We start from the raw sequence: 22939 nt of genomic DNA on the forward strand, positions 1-22939 counted from the left end.
TCCCAAGCCGCGCGTCGATGCCTGTTCGTTGCTTGGTTCTCAGCGTCAATAACAAATATAATGCTCCATGCGCTGTGATCTAATAGGGCAAACCACGGAAGTTTAGAATACTTTTCCAGAAGTCTATGGATTCAGATTTCTTGAATAGCCCAGCGAAGCATTCTGTTCTATAGTTTCTTTCGCAGTCAAATCTAGAGCTTATAACGTGACGAGAACAGTCCTAATGTATTTGAATACATTTATACAAAGACTGAATAATGACCTCAGAATTTCATGAAGCTAAACCTACGATGGCTCAATTTTGTGGGCCCTCAGATTTTAATTGGGAAACTTGGATGTTTTCAAGTTAATGTATGTTCAATAATTCTCTTGTGTTTGGATTATCTACGACGCGAAACTTGGTCAGTGACATTTATGCAGTGTCACAAACGCCTACATTTTGCGTTTTGGACGAATGCTTTTGTGCTGAAAAGCATGAAACATTGGGTACTTGGCATAAAATGAATTAATGGTTTCATCATCGCAATCAGCTGTGCTGATGCAGTGAAAGGTTTCGACGGACTGGACTCGTAGGTCGATTGAATCTGGTGTCAGAGTTGCAATATTAAGACGAAAATTCTCCGGGATGTCGCGCCGTATAATACAGTAGAAACTGACCGACGTTTCAGAGGTGCTTACTTCCTGCATCATTGGGCACTCATCGCCCTGATGATGGTAGGTAATAAGCACCTCTGAAACGTCGGCCAGTTTCTACTAGATTACTTGCCGCTGTGAGAAGCTGAAATCTCACTTACAGCAAGGATGTTTCTGGCAAAGTGACAACTTGCAAGATCAAGAAGGAGATGGGGGATACCATTGAGGTTGGTTTTATGGAAATAAGTTGCGAGTACGTGGACTGGATCCGTGTGGCTTGGCACTAGGACAGACGGAGGATTCTGTTGATCCTCGGGGTTCTGTTAAAGGCCTGCTTCGTGTTCGGCAGGTCCCGGGTTAAAATCTCGGCTCAGAGCCCGGCTATCTCAGCCCCTTCAGGCAAATTCCGGGATGGTACCGTAAATTAGGCCACGACCGCTTCCTTCCACATCCTTTCTAATTCATTATTCATTGTCTTCCTCTCATTCGACGCTGTGTAATCCGTTGAATTGTAAAAAGATAATCACGAGGAGGTTTTATCATTATCGCAGCTGCGTCGTCTCACGCACGGCTCTGCCTGATTTCCGCTGGCCTTGACCTAAGTAATTGGTTCACGCGGCGATTTCTTGCTTCAGGCAGGATCCGGTACGAGAGCTCGTGGCAGAATTTCCTGAAGAGGACGTCTGCATTTTATGGCTGTCGACACGATCACTGTGATGGAAAAGTTCTCTTATCACGGAATGTTAAACTGCAGGTCGTGTCTCAAATATTTTTAGATGCATTTAACTCTTTGAAGCACAGTGGTAACTATATGTACCACCTGCAGTTATATTTATGGGGTCTTCTTAAGGTACAATTTGGCTGCACTCGACAGAGACGGACTCATCGCAGCTTCCCGCCACTCACTTTTGAGGTGACGACCGAGACATGCGGCAAAGTGTTTGTTTTGTTGAGACGCGTGCACATATTCTGTGAAAAATGAGTATAAAAATGCTTCTAAAAAGGTTACTCGAAGAAGAAGAAGAAGATGTGTTGCTGTGTTATTTGTTGCGAAAGAAAGAAAGAAAGAAAGAAAACCTACGAGTTCAATATTCAAAACCAGACGCGAAGAAGGGTCTTTCTGTCTGTTAATAAAGAATCATTTATCATTAGAAGAAGAAAATTTCAGGAGTTATTTCAGATTGAATCAAAAGCAGTTTGGTTACGCACTGAGTTTAATAGGAAAAACATACAAACAACAAAAACTGTCGATCACGTTACGGTTAAGTTTCTTATATTGTATTATTACTAATTATGTCACAAATGTAATGACAATTGTCTTCATTCTGTGATGTTGGTTGGTTCGGGGGTCGAGGCAGTTCTTATAGGAGAATACCTCAGATGAACTTGGGTTGGACATCCCATGTTGCTCCTCGCATATCCATCTGAATCACTTCATAGTGACTTAAAATGTTAGCTTGTATTTTCAAACGTGGAGCCTTTACGTGGTTCCCAAATGAAGCAATTTCGTCTTCAATTTCTGTATCAGTGTTGGCACTTAACTGTTGCACGAGATTATCAAGAATATCATCATGATTGTTGTTGCGTCTTTTTCGTCGTGGAGGCTGTGGTACAGAGGACTGCGATGCTTCATCTGGACAACCTTCGCTGTTTTCAGTCCGAGTCTCAAACTGTGCGTTTGCCGCTGAATCTGACTCAACATTAGATGCAGTAGGTCTTTCTGTTGAAACCGGTTCTAAGAATTGGAGTCTCTTGAAAAAATCCCACTTAGAATTTTTCGGTGGTGCAGCTGATCCGGTTGACATTTTTCTTTTGCGTTTAAATCGATTGTATGAATCCCGTATATACTTCCAGCGTTTTCTACAGTCTCCATCTGAAATGAGAAAATACGCCCATTTTCGTGTGCGTGTTCTTTGTGTACGATATCACTTATTGAGTGATTGACAATTTTTTCCCTTCAGATTTATGGCGACTGGCGAAAGTTACGCTTCACTATCGTTTGCTTACCGTATATCAGCGCGTCATATTTCACCAATCGTGAAAGAGGTTCTTAGGTGTCTAAGAAACAAGTTGGTACCTCAACTCATGCCTGAACCTACGCAACGAGAGTTTCAACGCATTTCAAACGAATTTTGGATAAAATGGAATTTTCCGAACGCCGTTGGAGCCAATCTCTTTCAACTACAAAGCTTTCTTTTCTATCGTTCTTTTAGCCATCGTGGACGCTAATTACAAGTTTATTGCGGTCGACGTCGGTGCGTATGGCAAAGAAGGTGATTATTGGAAATAACTTTAATCTTCCGGGTCCTGAGTGCCTTCCGGGAACCATTTCTAACTTTCAGGCGAAGCATCGGGTCTCGACGCGTATCTGATGAAGTTGCAAAGAATAACGTAACTGAACAGACATTCAATTATCGCCTTTGTCGTGCCGGAAGGGTATCGGAAAATGCATTTGGGTTGATTTGCCAAGTATTTTGAGTGTTTTATACACACATAAACATTTTGCCGGAGACATCTGATGATTTGATATTAGTCGCCTGTTACGCGATGGATTCCTAGTAAAAATCTGGAAAAACTTTCTATCACTTCAGTAATGACGTGGAAACAACGCCACCAAACACGCACTCCTTATCTCGAGCAGGAGGCGAGATAAGAGAAGAGTTGAGAAAATATCTCATGTCAGACGCTGGTGCAGTTTCTAGGCAAGTAGATCGAAAAAACCTGGTAATAATCCATTCATTGCATGACGTGTTTAAGTCTAGAAGACGTTATATTGTATTATAAAAACGCAAACAACTAACCAATTTTGTCTAATTAGGCGAGCTTCGGGATTTAGAGGGTTAAGTCTGGCATTTATGAAAGCGACAGTGAACTTATGAGTCCTGCAAATTTCGTGACTGTCAGGCATCGAGCAGGACCCCGTTCCTTGGCGTATAAAAATGTATTCTGTGAAAGTTAAGTTGCCACCACGCCCCGCAGTAAAGCTGACAACCGATTTCAGACTACGTTGCCGATAACTGGGTTACACCGAACGCCTATTGATTGCAGCATCCTTGGCGATGTAAAAGTCTGACCAGAACGAGCTGCATGGAGCAGAGTCCATCTTCAGCCCTCGGTCGGTCGGCTAGTCAAATTCTGAACGAAATTCTTATCTCCTTATAACGCAGTTTCCTCCTCGCTCTTGTCACTTCATCCGTCTCGGGTCCAGATATTACCCTCAGCGCTCTCTTCTCAGACACCCCGAGTCTGTGTTTTCGCTTGAAGTGAAAGACCGGGTTTCACACCCATACAAAACAGTAGGAAACATTCGTTGTTAGAGAGGAGACGGGAAACAGAAGATTGTGAACTGCGGGCGGGAGAATGTGAAGGTGCGTCGTGCAGTTGTAAAACGCTTGGAAGTGCCTGAGGTAAAGTTGGTAATCGGCTTCCTCAGACGTTGGTAGTATTTCGTAGGATTGGCGGGCAGATTGAAATAGCTGAAGATTGTCAGTTTGTAGATAATAATATGAAGAGTTTTATTCAGTCTCAAGACAAGATCAAGTTCACGCGCCCTGGGACCATGAAGTTTATGTATAATATCGAAGAAGGTGGCGTGATGTCATTCTCTTTATGAGTGCGACCTCACACGTGATCTCGTTACAGGCGATGACATCATAAGGAAACTGTTATCACAGGAGGCGTTGCGAGCTGTGAGGGCGCTCTCATATTACATCTGCTTAATCTCAATACGTGGAACTTACACAGTGTCTGATTTTAATTCCGATCGAGTTCGGACCTCAGCTTCTGGGGAATGCGGTGATGATCCTTCGTGGAAGTGTAGGCAACTGTCAGTTGCTCGAGAGACGTGCTAATTCCTTTCTTGTAGCTCCTGAGAAATACCGCCAGTCGTTTTCTGGGTCTCTCCGACTGTCGGTTGTTTCCATGGAGACGGTTCCCTGACCTTGACCGCTATTTGTGATCTGGCCTTCGGCGTTGTGCGAGGGCTGGGCCTGCCAAAGAATTACGGAATGTTGGTCGTTCGCTTAATAACTCGCCCTGCTCGATTAATCCAGACCCGGGGACTAACAGGAATCTTTACTCGAATTTACCGCGGGCCGGCGAGGGAAGTAGGTTGTGTGGATAAAGCTGGCTCAGGAGGAGAATGCCCCGGGTTGCTGCCCTCAACAGCGCTGAACGGATTTTGATGAAACTGAACGCGAACTGGCGTCGGTAGGCATCGCTTCGGGAAATTCTCCGCTCCACATTTAGCTCATCTCTGGTTTTCAGAGTTCACTTGGCAAATGTTCACATTCGCTGGCTTCATATTTTAGGGTAACAAGTTTGAATCCACGAAGTCATTGTCATTATCGGAGATAGAATTGAAGTTGCTCAAAATCTGCCACCACGCGAGATCCGACATCCAGACAATTGTCTCAGTTCCTTGCCCACGTAAAACCGACGTTTCGTGAACAAACCCTGAAGATGGGGACAGATTTTCTTCCCGAAACGTCGGTTTACTACGGTAACCAGTTGATTATGTGTAATAAAATTGTCTGTATCTTGTGAATCACACAAAACATCATAGTTGAATGGTTAGTACTCCTGCTACATGTTTGGCAGGTCCTGGGTTCAGATCTTGGCCTGCAGACTGGCTATCGTGACGAAGGCTTGTTGTGGTTTTCCTCAGTCCCTCCAGAAAATGCTTGGATAGTTCCTTAAATTAGGCCATGATCACTTCTGTCCACATGTTTTCCAATTCTCTGTTTACTATCATCCTCTCACTCGACATTATATAGTCTCAGCTAGTGACAGCATCGTTAAATAAATTGTGAGTCACATGAAGATGGCTGCCTTCTGGGTTGTAGCATTACAACACAGAAAACGAGTCATATTCGTACTCGCCACTGTGAGAACCTCAATTCTTACTGTGACTCGCATGCTTTTGTTATGCTGTAACTTTGTGTGCCTGAAACTCGGGACTGTCAGTGTGATGGTATGAGATAAGAAATTCATGAACATGTGTCTGCACGACCTTGAATTTTAGGACATCCCATCTTACTAGTGACATCTTATAAATTGATCTGAAGTTGTCACTGACATGAAATCCCACAGTCTTGGACTGGGGACATTAAAATATCATAGTAATTTATAAAAAATACATTTAACACTGCTTTAGCTTTATTCAGCTTTCAGTATCACATTTAATTTTCATTGTTGCAATTTGCATGCTCTTTCCTAATGTTCTTCAGTAAGACATCCTAGTTGCTGATTTAACTTCCTTGTGTAGAGCAGATGCTCATGGGAAAAGAGTGTGAAGATGACAGCGTTGTGGGATATTGCGCAGTGTAGTGTAATATAAATTGACACCATTATTAGGCGATCTCTCTGGTGATGAAGGCAGTAAGCATATTCCCCTTGTTACTTCATGCTTTTGAGTTAGTCATGTTTCTTTTCTGTATTAATAACATAGGCAGGAAAACTGCAACATGAGTTAAGAAAGATAAAAGCAGTAAGTACAGTTTCTATGGGATATTATGATACAAGGTATAAAATGTGAAAGTAGGGCAAGGAAATATCTCAATTTGGGAACTCTACATTCAGACAGGTAAAATGCCATTTGTTGCTTTCGAACATTTTCGCTAGATCTACTGATACTATTGGTAGCACTGCATTAATCTAAATATATCGATATGGGAAAGAATGACTAGCGAAATTGCGTCGATCACTTTCGTAACCTGTTTTGAAGTACAGTACATATCTCTTGTACAGAGGTTTTGCAGTTATGTCAGACAGCAGACTGGCCGTATCTGATGCGAAGGTCTGAAAACACAAGCACACAAACTGTGATGATCTCGTGGTAGTGGATTGTGTCTTGGAGTCTACGACTAGACAGCGGCGGATTTATCGTACGTAGTAAGATTTAGCAATTTGTGCGTTGTATTATAATTTTAACGGTTACATTATTTCTTGACGATGACTTCGCAGTTATACACACGAAAGTAAACAAGGTACGAAGTACTGGTTAATCTTGCACTTGTACTACCTTATCCGTGTGTTTGGTCACGTAACTTCGTCTTGTTTCAGGTTCGGACTTCTGTAGGGCCCTATTAAGCATGACAGATCTGCGATTCGATGGCCGAGTGGTTGTAGTTACAGGAGCTGGTGCAGGTGATTATCGTACACGAAAATAATGTTTGTGCCTGATCGCTTTTCTAGTATGCAAGACTTTCTTTCGGAAATATTTAATTCTTGTCGAAATTATTTTAGGTTATCGTTCTTGTCTTCGCGGTTTCAGCTTCATTAATGACTATATTGTACAAAAAAAATATAGTTCTTTCCCTCATTTGTTAAGACAAAAATATGAAATTGAAGGGTGTGGGCTGCTACAACAGTATGTTTCCAGTTTTAATTGTACCAGTTTGTGTGTGTCCATTTCCATGGATAAAAGTTGTCATGATAATATTAAAGTATGATGAGACTCCACATGCCATGTGATGTGTGCACTGCAGAGGTGAGTTAATACCCTTCTCTTTTATCATTTGTCTGTTTCCATTGTCTCATAATCGTATTAATCATGGCATTTGCTTACAACTTCTTGCAATGAACAGTTCTGTGTGTCGTTTCACCCACTTATCATTTCTTGTGTGCCAGTTCCTCATAATTCTGACGAGCCATGACTTTATGTTTCAGGCCTGGGTAAAGCATATGCCCTGCTGTTTGCGGAGCGTGGAGCATCAGTTGTGGTGAATGACCTTGGTGGTGGTCGCCATGGCGATGGGAAGAGTAGCAGTGCAGCAGACAGTGTTGTAGAAGAGATCCGGCACAAAGGTGGGTTTAGTGCATTATGATGCTTGTTGGCTGCTACTGCATTCGCATGTAAGTTTCTTGTTTGTCCTCTCACCTCTTCTCTTTCTCCTTCCTTCTTACAAACTGCTTTCTGCAGAGACTAATTCTGAAAGAGTTAAAATTCACAAGCGTCTATTATCATTGTGGTTCTGACCAGTTTCAAGAGACTGTCCATGGCATTTGCCTAGAGAGGCTGAGGAAAACCTTGACAAATACTGTCTGCTATGCTGAGCTGTTTTGACTGTTATTGATATTGTATAGGAGGCCAAAAGAAAAGGGACTATGGTAGATTTCTTGAGTTCAGGGATGGTTTTGCATGCTTTTTTGTCTAGTTACTAGTGCTGTTGAGGTTTAATGATCATTTGTTACTGTTGCAGGCTTAATTCAGGACGTACACCTAACAGGTGCTTTCAAGGCAACTCGAGCCGCGTGGCCTCACTTCCGTAAACAAAAGTATGGACGTGTCATTGTGACATCCTCCAATTCTGGTCTATATGGGAACTTTGGGCAGGCAAACTACAGGTCGGTGTTAGTGACACTTCAGTATATTTATCTTTCATAGGATTGATCATTTGTATAATGTGTGCGTGATATCTTGGACATTAATCTGTTCTGCTTTGAATATCTTTGGGATTTAAAAGTATTAATTACAATACACCCCTCCCCCCGCCTATGAAATATTGATTTAACATTCTGGTTATTTATAAAAATAAAAGTTTGTCTTTGGTTGCCAGAAATGGTAGAAACTGTTTTCCCCCACAGTTCCTCAAGACAGATGCTGGGTTAGTGTGTTATATAACCGAGGGTCACTTCTACATCCTCTCCAGTTCGCTCTTCCTTTCAGGACTGTGTAATTTGTGCGGCTGAAAAGTTGTTCTCAAATAAGAAAGTTGGTGTGAGCGATGGCCGCTTTATGCATTTCTTGGGAGGAGTCCATGTATGTTTTTTTTATGGTTGCAGTGCTGCCAAGATGGGGCTGGTTGGTCTGAACAATACGTTAGCGATAGAGGGCAGGAAGGACAACATCCACTGCAATGTGATTGTGCCAACTGCGGCATCCCGGCTTACTGAAGACATCCTGCCACCTGGTGGGTCTGAACTTTTAATGCTGCTGATACTAAAGCCTGACAGTGTGTCACTTCTGTTTACAATAAATGAACATCAAAATGATGCAAACAGTGCATTTTGGAAGTATATTCACCCTTTTGTCATATTATCAGTTGTAATAAATAGTTCATGTTTTGGAGATCTGTTATCAGCAGTTTTTAATATTGTCTCATGATTATAAACACTAATGTGATACTGATAAGTCACTTGTTTGTTGCACAGATTTCTTTGCGCAGCTGCGCCCAGAGCTGATTGCGCCAGTCGTCGCGTGGCTGTGTCACAAATCCTGTGAGGAGACTGGCTCCATCATCGAGTCTGCTGCTGGCTGGGCAGGAAAATGTAAGGGTCAGTGGCACCCCTGTTCGGAATATGCTCGATGCCTGTAACGACACCACTGGTTCTGAGTCATGTGATGCCGTCCAAAACAGGACTGCATTTCATTAGGGTCATGAAGGTTGGGTCTGTTGTTGCTCTTTCAGTGAAATGCAGAAATGATTTTTTCACTGCAAATCACAATCGTAGATAAGTCGCAGAATCTGCATGTGGACTTCCGTAGATGTGTCAACAGCGGTAGAATGACCGGATTCATGTTTCAAGGGTCCTGATTTCAGTGAGACAGCTTGGAATAGCCATGAAGCGCAGTAATGATAGACAAGCAGAGAACCGTTTACCTCCCGTGCTGAGTGTCGGCAGAACTTTCCATCAGGATGCGTTCTTGTCTGACAACCTTCAGGTTATCTGGTGCGTTCACCGGGCGGCCTGCTGCGTGCACAGATGAATGAGCTGGTGACGCCAGAGGCTGTACGTGAGAACTGGGGCAAGGTGACAGATATGTCTGCTGCCGTTAAATTGGAGTCCATCCAGGAGGCATCTGGTACCCTGATGACCGTTCTGGAGCAGATGAAGTCGAACTCTGGGCTTTCTTCTGATGGCGTGAGTTATGACTCGATGTAGTTTTTTGCATATGCTTTCAGATAGTAATTATTCAAGTTACCCCTGTGTCTAAGCACCATCCAGTGGAGGTGTATAGAGGGAGTGTAGTATAAGACGTATGAATGAGCAGAATTAATTTTGTTTATTGTGTACAGGATTTTAGCCCGTCGCCATAATTGTAGTACGTGGTTTACGTTACTTCAGTTGTGGCTTACGCCACTGGAGGTCCAGTATTTTGTTAAATGAGGTGTACATTAGTTTTGGCAATGGCTGGTGCTGCCATCCAAGTATTGATGGTGGCTAATCTTTGTGCAGACTTGAACTTCTTTTGTCTTCTTGGTGACACTTATTCTGTGAACATGGTTTAAGGTCCTGATTTCCTTTCCAGAAGAGTGTTGTGACAAAGTTCCAATACACTCCTCATGACCTGATCCTGTATGCACTGGGAGGTGAGTAATGTGCCCTTATGTGCGTGTGTTTGTGACAGTGTGACAGACAAGTAATGTGTTTGTTTTATTGCAGTTGGTAGCACTGTGACCAACCCAAGTGACCTGAGATTCCTGTATGAAGGCCACGCAGACTTCTCTGCGTTGCCGACGTTCCTCGTGTTGCAAGGCGTGTCTGCCGTGATGGAGTCTAGTGTTACTGCTGAGGTGTTCAGTGGCAGGGATTTCAATCCTGCCAGGGTAAGTGAGGTTATGTCTTGATAAGCAGACTCTTTTGAGGATAACCGCAAGGTTCAGCATCGGTCATTTCGAAGCCTGCCTTCGGATGCAACCCTGAGCCACCTCACAATCTTCTTGCTGTGTTTTCATCTCTGTATGTGCATTTCTTGCCTTCGCAGCTGAACATGTCCATATATCTTAACGCAAGGCACATTTTACTGCCTGTGCTTTGTCTATTACGAATATAATAGCCAGTCTCCATCGCACTTGACTTGTTTAGTTCACTGTACATGCAGTGAGGAAGAAATTAAAAGTCTGCTGGTCCTCATGGAATGAAAGCAGATCCAGCTTCTGCAAAAATAATACTGCTGTGGGTTGTTTTTCTGTTCAGTGCAACGGAGGATCATTCAGGTCGTATTCTATGCTAGTGAAGTTGTAATTGAGCAGTGTGGTGTGGACTCGGGGAATGCTTGCTATCATTCAGTCCAAAATGTTTTGTCCTCTCATCTCACATCAAGAAAACTAAAGATACAAAAGTTGTGCTGTATGGGTGTTAAACTTGGTCTCCCACTTTGAGGGAGGAACATAGATTGAGGGTCTTTGAGAACAGAGTGTTTAGGATATTTCGACCTAAGAGGCAGGAAGAAAATTGCATTATGAGCTTCACGGACTGTACCCCTCACTTGATACCGTTAGGGCGATTAAATCGAGGAGGATAAGACGGGCGGGACATGCGGAACGCATTGTGGAGGGGTGGGGTGTTTACAAGATATTGGTTAGAAGGCCTGAAGGGAGGAGATTGTGGGTGAGACATTGGCGTAGGTGGGATGGCGTTAAGATGGACCTTTGGGAGATAGGAATCTATGGAGCAAACTGGATGCAGCTGGCTCAGGTTAGTCTTATGGCAGGCTTTTGTGAACTCAGTGATGAACCTTTGGCTTCTATAAAGAAAGTGTTCTATTTTTTGAGAAGCCAAGTATACAGTCAGTTTTTCAAAGAATATCCTGCACCATAGAGAGAGAGAGGATAGAATTCACACTGATTCAGTGAGCTGCACAGAGTGTAGATGCTTCCCACTGGCATGCCACTCGGTCATGTAAACAAATGACAGTATTCAGTTCTTTTTGCAGATATATCATAAAGTATTTCTTTCTTTCTTTCCACTAAATGGATTCGAGAAGTTCTGCTAACTTAAAGATAGTTCAGTGGTTTCGACGTAGAGACTGATTGGATTATGAACCTTAGGGTTGCTGATGAGGCACAAAGGAATGAGAAACGATTGAGTACATAATTGGAGTTGACTGAGGAGGATCGTGTTGCCAGATGTTGCCAGATGTTGCATGGTGAGCAGTACTTGGAGGTTCTGCGTCCCATCAACAGTGAAGGGACTCTTGAGGTGCACTGCAAGGTGGTGGATGTGTTGGACAAGGGATCCGGGACTGTTGTGCTGGTGGAAGGTGAGATAAAATTGTGCAGTATGATCATTCCATTTGTAACTTCTGTCAACTTGGTTCGTGCAGTTGTAACGTGTCTCTTTTTCTTTGATCTGTCTAGGCTAGGGGGAATATAAGTGGTTTAAAAGTCTAGTCTTCAAGGTGATACAAATTCAGTTGATGTCTGTTGTCATTATTGCAGTGGAGACATTTGATGAAAGTGGTGAGAAGGTGGCACAGTCCCTGCTGACAACATTTGCTGTTGGAATGAAGGGTGTTACAGACAAGCGTACTTCACCCTATGATGTGCCAACAGCAGAACCACCAAAGCGGATTCCTGATTTGTCTGTTGAGCAACACACGTCTCTTGATCAGGTCAGAATAGAGGGAAGCATGTGTTACGTGTGAGGCTCTTTGGTTATTTTTCTTGGGGGGGGGGGGGGGGGGGGGGTGAATGTAACTTTTCTTATTCTGTGTATGTATTTTTAGTTTCTTCTGTCAGTAGTACTAACGTGTGAAATATGGAGAAGAAGCACAATCTAATTAAGATCTTGACATATTTGTGGTGATAGAGCTTTGTAAAATGTGCATCCTTAAGATTATTTGATGTAGACTGAAAATGCTGACTGCGTTCAATCTGCACTTATTGCTGTGTGTGAAAATTATGACTAATGAAACACTGCAGCTAAGTCTGTAGAATTTAGTATGGAGAGAGATCATAAACACACCTACAAATTAATTGTCAATGTTTCTTCACTTCAACATTATTTCCTGCAGGCTGCACTCTACCGACTGTCTGGAGACCGCAACCCACTTCACATTGACCCGAATGTGGCTGCATTTGATCGGCCCATCCTGCACGGTCTGTGTTCGCTGGGCTTCTCAGCCCGCCATGTCCTACAGCAGTATGCGGATAATGATCCAACCAAATTCAAAGCCATAAAGGTGTGTAATAGAAACATCTCTTTTTGGGGCTTTCCTATTTTCACATTCTCATGATAACATTCCAGCACCCTCTTTCTGTTGTTCTATGGATTGTTTGTGTTCACAGCATTTTTCACTTGCCTCTTCCGTGTCTGATGTACAGTTCAGTTGATGTCAGTCATTGTGCTTTCTTATTCTTTCCACATGCTTTCCTATTTTCTCGCATCCCTGTTGGAATACTTCATAACCGTGACTCCCATTCACAGTGGATATGTTAAGGGAGGCCTATGGTAAGTAAAAAAATATTCATGTGAAGCATGGTGCAATGGTGTGGCTTGATAGTAGATTTCTAAGTTGTAATTCCGGAGGACTGTTCATAACATTTTACCATTTCAGTCTCTTTTTTTTAATTTTATCATCTTGTTGCTTTGTAAGTTCTTTGTACTTTTTTTCCATCAGAGAGATTGTTAAATATGATGTTATTTCATGAATGTGTTTCATTTTCAGAGGTTATATAGCATCAGATAGAATGAGAGGATAATGAATGGGTATGAATTTGGAAAGGGGCAGTAATATTAATTTTCATGTTACTATGCTGGAAGTTCTTTGGAGGGACTGAGGAGAACTCTGATTAGCCTGAGAAGGATAGTCAGAAACTGGACTGAGATGCAACCTGATATCCCCATTAATATGGTTTAGATCGTTGCACTACACAGGCCATCAGAGTGGGAGGGTATGAAGAAAATGATGACTGTCACTGGTTTACAGGCTCGGTTCAGCAAGCCGGTTATCCCTGGGCAGACACTACAGACTGACATGTGGCAACAGGGGAACCGTATCCACTTTCAGACCAAGGTGAAAGAGACGGGGAGCGTGGTGATATCTGGCGCATATGTCGATCTCACCGAGGCATCCGTCCCGCAGCACAAGGTACGTTTTTGTGGCTGACTGATGGGCCAAGATCATCTTTGATGATGGTTGTTCTGCTGGTGAGAAATTTTGTTGCTGCTGGCCTTTCACCACGTTCACATAATTCTGCCCTTATGCTCTGTCATGAGCTGGTTGAGTCTATCTATTTCTTCACATCATATTTCTCTAAGGTGCATTTTAGTAATGTCTGTGTGTGTGTAGATCTCCGAAGTACTGTTTTCCTTTCAGCTTTTCCAATGAAATTTTTGTGTTAAATTTCATGTCTACGCAGTGGAAATAAAAAGTCACACATATTGCAGGTTCCTCACAGAAAAATGCAATTTGATTATGCAGTACACTGCTACTAAACAAGACGAAGCATTTGAGCTGTGTTGTTTGCATGTAAAGCTTACTTAATATAAATGTACATTTTGATGTAAATTCTGTAATTGTGTGTTGGAGAATGTTTAATTTAGTGTGGGTTTAATGAGCCAAATATAAGATTTAATTCTGGATTTTTAGTAAAATGATAGGAAAGCTCTGATGGGCAGGGCATACAGCATGCATGAGCAAGACATGAAATGAGTACAGAATTTTGTGTGGAAAACCTGAGGGAAGAGATGGCTTCAGAGACCAACTCATAGATGGGAGTGTAATATTAAAATGGATCTTTAAAATACTGGGTGTTAGGTTGTGGATTGTGTTCAAGTGGTTCAAGATAAGTCCATGAGGCAGGCCTGAGCTGTGTGGTGTTTGTTCCTACAGATTGCAAGTTGTGTTTATAATCGATATAAAGTGTAACTGATATTCTGTTATCTTGTGATAACCTGCATTGTTCAGCCTAGCAATTTCTTACTCTCAGTGACAAGGTTATGTTTCCTTTTTGTTAAGATCCCAAACATTACAGCATTGCTAGTATCACATCTTCAGTAAGATCCATTTTAACCCTTTAAAGCTGAGTTGTAACTGTATGTACCACCTGCTGTAACAGTCATTATCTCTGCATTTTGCCCACAGAATATATAATGTGGGTTTTATATTGATCTCAGAATAAACAGTAATTTATTTCTCTAAGCAGCATTAACTAGTTTAGTGTTGTCGTGGAGACGTGTTGTGTTTTCTTTGAGGTAACAATGGATTGATAGAATATTATGCACCTTCACTGTGGCTGAAGGGGTTAATTATTTTCTTTAATTTCCTAGTTGGTCTTCAGAGGTTACTCAAAAGCTCTATGGAATTTCTTTGTTTTCTCTTTCCTAGTTACATTTCCAGCTTATGGTAAATATCTGCAAATCAATTTCTCAGGATATTTGCATCTTCAGTGGGCAAAGTGAGGAAGAAACTTCACGATTTGTACAGTTCACTTAGTGCTTTGTGAATAGTGAACTGTGGGAGACAAAGAGAAGTTGTCACATGAATACATTGTTTCACTACACTTGTTTATGTAAAATGTCATTAGGTCAGAAATTGGCTTAGACTTGGAAAAAAATTTTGGCATGATGCTGGGGGTGGAGCCGAGTCATGATATGGCCATTTGTGTGTGTTTTGTGTAACAGAATAATGAACCTTTGTTTTGTAAAAGCAGTAAGTTTTTTGACTAGCTGAGTCACTGTCAAGGAGGCAGGAAAGACTTTGCACTTTAGCCTACATGTAAGGTTGTCTTGATAACATGTACAGTACAGTACAGTACAGTACAGTAGCTGTGTTCAAGGTCATGGAAGAAACACAAGTGAGTAGCTCTGATGTATGCTGGTTGCATCAGTCAGTCACTATGCCTGCTGTGATGAGGTCCACCAAGGTGAGGGAAGTGAAAACTGGAATTTGTAGTTCAGAGGCATATCTCATGTCCTGACATAGAATGAAAATATGAACATGGTTTTGCATTTGTTTTTAAGCTAAAAATATAGTATTCATAAATATTTAACACGTTCAGGAAGTACTCATTATTGATTACAGAGTGTGTAACCATCGAAACTACTCTCAGTAATGCTAAAGATCAAATTACATCATATCCATATTTTTCCACTTTTGTATGGTTGTAAAATATGGTTTCTTTCTTTGTGTGAAGAACCTAAATTGTGTTTGAAAACAACCAAATATTATTTGGGATCTTGAAGGATCAAATAAGTGGATTCTTAGGATAGTGAACTAAAGGACTAAATGTGTTGTTCATAAGATGAAAACACATAATGTATGCATAGTTTGGTGGGAATCCTGTTAAAAAAATTGGACATAAGTAAGATTGAGAATTTAAGGGGAGGATAATATTAAGCTGGATCTTAGACAAATACAGATGTGTTTGAACTGTGCCAAAGTGGCTTGGTCCTGCAGCTAGTGATACTGTTTGGTATTGGCAATGTTCGACCTTCGTTTTCTATCACCAGAGAGTTAACAGGTTCCTAGAGACATGCAGAAATGGTGTATGATGTTGGTGGCTTTGTAAACTGTAATGTGAGGTTGCATTGTTGGTGCAGGCATCCACATCGGCGCTGGATTCGGATGGTGTGTTTGACTTGCTGATAAAGCGGGTTGCGGCAAACCCAGAGCGTGCCAAGAAGATCGGTGGTGTGTTGCAGTACAACATCACCAAAGATGGCAATACTGTTGCCACCTGGAGTATGTATCACACAGTTGTCATGGATTTACAGCACTGTTAGAGAGTAAATTTTATACAGACTAACTTAAAACTTTCATCTGTTAAACGTTTTGTCTGTGCAGTTAACTCTCCTACTTCATATCTGGCAGATCTTGGGTTTGTATCTCATTTGAGAGACAGGGTTTTCTTATCATAGTCACGGAAGGCAATGATGAGACCCTCGCCGGGTTCGCTTGTCACGGCCACTTGCAGCTGAAACGGAAAGACTTGTTATGCATTTCTGTTGCGTCCTACAGGAGCAGTGTGTGACGATGTTAACAGAAACCCAAAAAACAAAACAAGAGATAAACTTAGGAATTTTACATGATTACAGGCTTTGTGGCATATGTATTTGTCAAGAAGTTCTGGAAAAATGAAATGTATGCAGAAATTTGATGGTGAAACCTGAGGAACACCACTTGGAAGACTTGTAAGAAGTTTGGAGATTAATATTCAATTTTAGCTTTGATGTTAGCTATATTCAGTCCTCAGTTCATTTTAATTATGAGCTTTGAATATCAGAGAAGCAGACAGAAACAAGTATGGTGTCCATAGATGGATTTTCCAAGTAATATTTAAATGTTTCAAAATGAAAATCATTTTATCAATCTGAAGAATTTGTGTTTTATGCTCATTATTTTACAATGGCTTCCTGTACATTCTAAATATATAATTTAGGACCAGCACAATGGAAATTACAAACATTTCTATAAATTTTGACCACGGTCCATGCAAGTGATAACTCACTTCAGAGGCATCCTCTGTTGGTCTGTAGTTGACTTCTGCAGCTGTGAAGTTGAAGTATCCATATTTCCTTGGTCTGACAACTACTACATGAGATACATTTGTCCCTGCAGGGATCCTGTCAATCTTGATGTTGAGCTGACCACCCACCAAAGTGAAGGCCTCTTTGTGAAAGCTACTGTCACTCAGCTTAACACCAAGAGCAGTACTTGTGCCAACATTATATAGTGTGTACTGCAAAGAATGTTGTGTGTTATAATCAAACAAGTTTATGAGGTATGTTGGTATTATATGGGTACTAAATACAATATTATCATGAGATGCTCCATATTCTTTGGCTTGTAACATAAACGGCCTATGATATGTAAAAATTTCTATTCTGCAAAAACAACCGGACGATAATTTTTCTGAAACAATATGACATCTAAATATCCCAGCTACTATGTCCATGTCTTCAACCAGATATCTATTCAGTATCTGTTTTGAAATTAGCAATCTGGCACCCGTTTCTTCTTCCTCATTACCATCTACATAAGCAGCTAGGGCTGCGAGAACAAAAATACTTAGAAATTTCATTCTTTCAAGACTTTTAACGAAATATTAATTTATACACTCCCCAACGTGTTGTACGCACGAGTACTTCGAATCTTTCCCAACGGAATGGCACTTCTTTATCAAAACTTCCAACTCGTTGCCAACTCACAAGCAACAAAGCATGTAATTCGACTCCTACTGGCAATGACCGCACTTAAAAATTAGTTCCGGTTCCCTTCATTGTCACCAATTTAAAAGTTAATGACGATAAAATATACCGTTCCAGCCGTTGCCAATGTTAAAATGAAACTGTTTTGGCTTCACTGTTAAACACGGAAGTTTAGAAGTTCCATAGTTTGTAACATGCTTTGTAACTCAGAACTGTAGTTTGTTAATCGGCTGTACTTCGTATGCGATTATTTGGAATAATTATTAGGCACATATGGATGTGCTTTGTTATCGGTAATATAACGTAACTGTGTTGAGAATCATGTCGATGTCTCTGTCATCAGACCCGGAATTGGAAATGAAAGTTAAAAAAGGTTTGAAAACGTGTCAAACATGGATTGAGTTGTTTATGTTGAACTTATATACGTAACATTGCAAAGCACTGCCCCCTGATGGTGGAGAAGAGGGTAGAAGTTACCAGACTGCATCATGAGTTGCAGGGACGTTGCTACGATGTGGAGTATGCCGTTGGGTAAGGTTTAAAGGAAATTCTGTTAGTTCACTAGTATTCAAGAGGAACCTTGTTCCCAAGTGAATACTTTTCCACAGGCTTGTAGCAGCATCTTGCTCATTTCTAGTTGACATTTTGAATTATGTGAAGTGTAATTTCTTTATGTTACAAGGAAAGCTTATTATTTAATCAATTAACTTAGTGATTTTAGACCTTCATTCATTTGACATTTCTGCCTGGCAAAGGAATAAGATCCTGAGTCCTGACACAAAGTCGCCAAATATGGTGTGTGTGCGTGTGTCTATCTATCTATATATATATGATTTGGAAGAAAAGTGAGAATCACAAGACCTTCCCAGAACTTTGTGTAGTTTTTTCAGCAGTTGTATTGTTCTCCAGGGCAGTGAAGTCTATGGAGGGGGCAGAGGATAACCTTGGTAACATACAGGAACTGCTGAAGAATGCGGTGTTCTTGCGACAGCAGATTAAGTACGAAGAAGCTCGCAGGTGAGTGTTATTGTGAATGTTGTGGACGTGATTTCTGTGGTCTGTCTGTGCCTTCTCTCAGGGTTCTTCCCATTTTATTCATATGTGAACTGAATGTAAGATGAGCAAATGTGTTTCAGTTGGAAAAGAATGTACTATAGCAAGTACAGAATGCTAAATTTGTGGGTTACCTGTGTTTTAGAATACATGAAGGAAATAGGGTTTGGGGAATTTGGGACACAAACTTGTTTTATAGCAACAGGAAGGAAGTCTGTCACTAGTGTAAATCCCCCATAAATAAATATATCCTATGTGTAAGGAAGAAATGATCTGAATTGTTGTGTAGTACATGGACAAAACTATTCTGTGCAAATCCTCGTTTGGGAAGGAGTGATTCTACCAGTAAATTATAGCAGTGTGGTGTTAGCACTCCTGTTTCTCAAATGAATTGCGTCCTATGCACAAGTCTCAGCAGGGGATTTGCTGTCCTGACTGAAGAGGGTTTTTTTTGTCAGTTTCCTCAGATCTTCCAGTTGAATCTGATCATAGTGTATCAGAATATGCCAGTTGATCCAGTGGTTTTTGAATGACTTATAAAGCAGTCTTATTAATTAAGTACGCTGCATGTGTATGTCCATCTAGCCTGATTCAGTTACACAGCAGTTGACTGGTTTTTGTGAAATTTGGTGTGAATATCTACCATTTCAGTTCTCTTGATCTTCTGTTCATTTTAACTTTGTCATCTGCCATTACTGAATTGAGTTTTGAGGTTCTTATGATAGTGAATATGGAGGTGGCTGTCTTGCAGGTTGTTGCACCATTTAATGTAAAAATCAGTCTGTGCAACGTCGCAGGCAACCATCTTTGTAATGAGTTGTTTTGTAGGACACTAAATTAATTTTATTGCTCTGTGGATCACTGTTTCATTCACAGTAGTGTAGAATACCGGTCAGACAGTGTGTTAGTGATTTTTCACCTTGCTGTGATTCTTCATGTGTGTTAGAATTGTGTTTTGTTCTTGTGTGCTGATCCAAGAACATTTGGATTGGCATGCGCATATGCGCAACGCATGTGATTTATGTTGCATGTCTTGTCTGTGTAGGCTCCCCCACTAATTCTGTGAGATGCCAGGTAATTGCTGCTTCCTGCTGTTTATTATGTTGGTAGTATATTATGGTAAGCAGTCACTACATGATCATGATGAAATTGGGGATATCACATGGCCTTAGAATTGTTACTGTGTAGGAGAAAGAGTGCATGGTCACATGGACATAATGTTTCATTGATACAGAGGACACTACAGAACAAGGGAACTGTGGTCCTATAAGTGGGAAATATTAACCTGTCAGTGTGGGCTGTGTCGAATGGACGTCTTTGCACGGTGTGATAGGTGCCATGTATGTTTCCAACATCAGAGTGAAAGAAATGACTATATTTATTCAATTGTGAGGTGATACTGAACTGTGCAATATCGTTATACTAAGAGACAGTATATTTAAGACATTTATTTCCTCTATTAGGTTGAAGGCCAGTTCATGCTTCATTGTTCAAAGTTCCTGCTTTTGGAAAAGTTCTTAATTACAGATAATAATGGCTACTTATTTCACCTGCTGTTTTGTGTGGGTGTTAAACTTGGTGTCTTGCACTGATGTCTGTGATGAGCAGAATACATGTAACTAAGAGAAACATACAGGCAGCGAGAGAAAATTACATAATGAGGAGCTTCATGAATTGTGCTGTTTTTTTGGGAAAGTGTTCAAATCAAGAAACCAGTGGGTGGTTGGTGTTGCCCAAGGAATGTAGTGGCACTTCAGTATTAGCAGTGGATAGTTATATAATCAATATTGTTTGTGCATGTTTTTTTCCCTTCAAATTAGCCATTTAATTACTATGTATTTGCATCGCTGTTTGTTTAATTTTGTTCAGATTACAATTTCATGTCTTGGATCCTCCATTCACAATAATCCTAATCCCATTTAGTATTAAGTAATTTGTACGGTTGAAATATAATTATTAAATAGCCTACGAATCAATTAGTCAGTTCATTCACCCTTTTAGCCACTTGATCTCTTAATCACAGTCAGGCGGCTAAGCAACCAGTGGATCAATCAACTGCTCATTCTGTTCAAAGATATTTGTTCGTACAGGAACAAGGAGTCATACTAAATTAAGGGTTTGGTGCAGTCTTTACTGTATGATCTACTATTAGCTTCTCAAGGACTCTGCTTCATGAAAATTTTATTTACAATCACAAAATCATGTTTAGATCTTCAAGGACACTGGTTGACCACAGTTTGTTGGGAACAATACTGGTGATTCATGGTTAGGATCATTTTGGTTATATTTTGAGGATAAAATTCATATTTTGGGTATGAAATTCTTACTTGAAACTACATTTCTCGGGCATTTACAGTGAATCCTTCATTTAGTTCAGATGCCAAAAGTGGTGTTCTGAAAGTGCAAAGTTAAGAGCTTTCATTAAAGATTTCGGTGAGGAATATTTTAGTTCTGATGGAACAATTCTGTTCTGTAAACTTTGTGAAGTTAATGTTACAGCTGGTAAGGGATTTAATGTGCAACAACATTGTGATATGGCAAAACAAAAATAAATTGAGCAAGCAGTAGGCAGGTCAGGTTTCTGTTGCGATATGAAGTGAGCCTGCCAAGTGTACTGAATATACTCCACTGATTTCCTGGCAAGCAGTAGGCTGGTCAGGTGACAGACAGCTTTTCCCCGAGTAAAATCCCAAGGATCAATTAAGCTTCTTCTCTCAGCTATTCCCAGAAAGACAAAATGCATTCACTTTTAACTAACACAAATGCAAAAATAAACAGCATTCTGATGACGCAGTTGATTGAACATGTACTTTTGTTCTTGGGGAGGGGGGCACACCACACACACTTCTGAGTATATAAATGTCACTTATCAATGCCGTAAACGCCTCATGGCGTTTATTTATTTGATTCCTCGGGAATCATCGACACACAACCTCAACCGTTAAACGAGAACACCCTATCATTCCGTAACCTGATGACAGCCCACCTAGATCGCTGTTCGCACACATAAACTTACAGCACCTCCAAGACTCCGAAGACTAGATTCACGCAACAAATTTTACCAACTCTCTCTCTATCTATCTCTGCGCGAACTTGACCACAGCGAATTCTAGTAGCGAACCCAATGAACTACGTGTTGAGCGGGAAAGAGCAGGATATATCAGGAAGATCCAGAATCGTAATCTTGTAGGAGCCTGGTAGCCGAATGGATAGCGTGCTGGCGTGCGGAGGACGACATCGGCGGTTCGAGACCCAGCGGATTCTTACAGTAGTATTAATTCTTACTTAAGTATTAAGTATTAAGTTCTAAATATAAAACGAGGGCAGGACTCAGGACTCAAAACGATTTCTGATTTCTGCCCTCTAAAAAATAATTGTGGGTTAACGGGAGGGTGGGGCGCCTAATATGATAGAATGAGGGGGGTTATGCACAAATATATAAAAGGGGGCTCAGTTGGGGGTATACCAACAACATACAGACATCAAAGCATATGAGTCGAAAAAGAAACAATACAATCCAGCGAAATAAATCAAACCTGCATGCTTGTCATGTAAGCTGTTGAGTGTGTTCGCAGACTGACTTGATATCTGAATGACTTGATATCTGAATGACTTGATATCTGAACAGGAAACCTGATGGGACAATGAATGAAGTGTGTAATTACCTGACCTATAGGATGTACTTTAAATGTTGTGATTGTAAGTGTGAGATGATATGTTGACAGAAGTAAATGCAGTTTGGGATTGACATTATTGCTGTTTCCAGTTGGTATAGGTATCGTTTGTAGGCGTGGGTGGAGACTATTTGTGAAGTGATTTTGGTTTTTGTTATGTAGTGCTGTGACCGGAGCTGCAGGGGTATTTTCTGTGCTTGTGGTTAATTTTGAGTCTGCTGTGTTAAGCAAGGATAAAGGTTTTAAAACTTGTAAGTTTGGCGTGTGGTGTTTCTTATGAATTTGGATTTGCTTGCAAAAATCTCATGCCCAGTAGATGATAGATTTGTTGATTTATTTGGCTGGATTTTTTCTTTCGACTCAAGTGCTTTGAACACATTTTGGTTAAAGATTGTTGATTGATATGATGTCTGTTTGGACCACCTTTGGCTGCTCCCTCATAAATATATTTTTGCATAACTCCCTCATTCTCTCATCTTCGGCTCCCCACCCACCCGTTAACCCTCAATTATTTTTTTAGAGGGCAGAAATCAGAAATCGGTTCAGTCCTGCCCTCGTTTTATATTTAGAACTTAATACTACTGTAAGAATCCGCTGGGTCTCGAACTGCCGATGCCATTCGGCTGCCCTTCTGTTCCCGCTCAATACGTAGTTTACTGGGTTCGCTACTAGAATTCGCTGTGGTCAAGTTCGCGCAGAGA

At 41.0% G+C, this 22939-nt stretch overlaps 4 protein-coding genes across 6 annotated transcripts in view; 3 read left to right on the forward strand and 1 right to left on the reverse strand.

Annotated features, from left to right (window-relative positions):
- Positions 1 to 22939, forward strand: part of LOC147873249 (uncharacterized) — an 83309-nt gene that overhangs the window by 22987 nt on the left and 37383 nt on the right. The window lies entirely within an intron of this gene.
- Positions 6703 to 17127, forward strand: LOC147873251 (peroxisomal multifunctional enzyme type 2-like). 2 transcript variants are annotated; one of them, XM_087353074.1, is made up of 15 exons: positions 6703 to 6780; positions 7303 to 7440; positions 7836 to 7980; positions 8419 to 8546; positions 8788 to 8910; positions 9299 to 9498; positions 9887 to 9947; positions 10021 to 10184; positions 11497 to 11620; positions 11799 to 11971; positions 12374 to 12541; positions 13289 to 13450; positions 15904 to 16045; positions 16399 to 16494; positions 16922 to 17127. In XM_087353074.1, exons 1-14 carry the CDS (start codon positions 6726 to 6728, stop codon positions 16458 to 16460), a joined length of 1845 nt encoding a protein of 614 aa, XP_087209200.1. In that variant the 5' UTR covers positions 6703 to 6725; the 3' UTR covers positions 16461 to 16494; positions 16922 to 17127. The 2 variants fall into 2 exon arrangements, with proteins under 2 accessions (XP_087209200.1, XP_087209201.1); XM_087353075.1 differs by lacking the exon at positions 16399 to 16494.
- On the reverse strand, positions 15303 to 17876 carry LOC147873252 (translocon-associated protein subunit beta-like). The gene is made up of 2 exons (XM_087353076.1): positions 16812 to 17876; positions 15303 to 16277 (listed from the first exon to the last, which is right to left on the reverse strand). Exons 1-2 carry the CDS (start codon positions 17382 to 17384, stop codon positions 16191 to 16193), a joined length of 660 nt encoding a protein of 219 aa, XP_087209202.1. The 5' UTR covers positions 17385 to 17876; the 3' UTR covers positions 15303 to 16190.
- Positions 17963 to 21882, forward strand: LOC147873253 (BLOC-1-related complex subunit 8 homolog). The gene is made up of 3 exons (XM_087353091.1): positions 17963 to 18042; positions 18421 to 18528; positions 19610 to 21882. The coding sequence occupies exons 1-3, from the start codon at positions 17963 to 17965 to the stop codon at positions 19620 to 19622; spliced, it is 201 nt and encodes a 66-aa protein (XP_087209217.1). The 3' UTR covers positions 19623 to 21882.

The sequence above is a fragment of the Zootermopsis nevadensis genome, unplaced genomic scaffold (assembly GCF_977971745.1).
Source record: "Zootermopsis nevadensis isolate Lab colony 2312 unplaced genomic scaffold, Znev_1.0 Znev_ptg000021l, whole genome shotgun sequence".
Lineage (NCBI taxonomy): Eukaryota > Metazoa > Arthropoda > Insecta > Blattodea > Termopsidae > Zootermopsis > Zootermopsis nevadensis.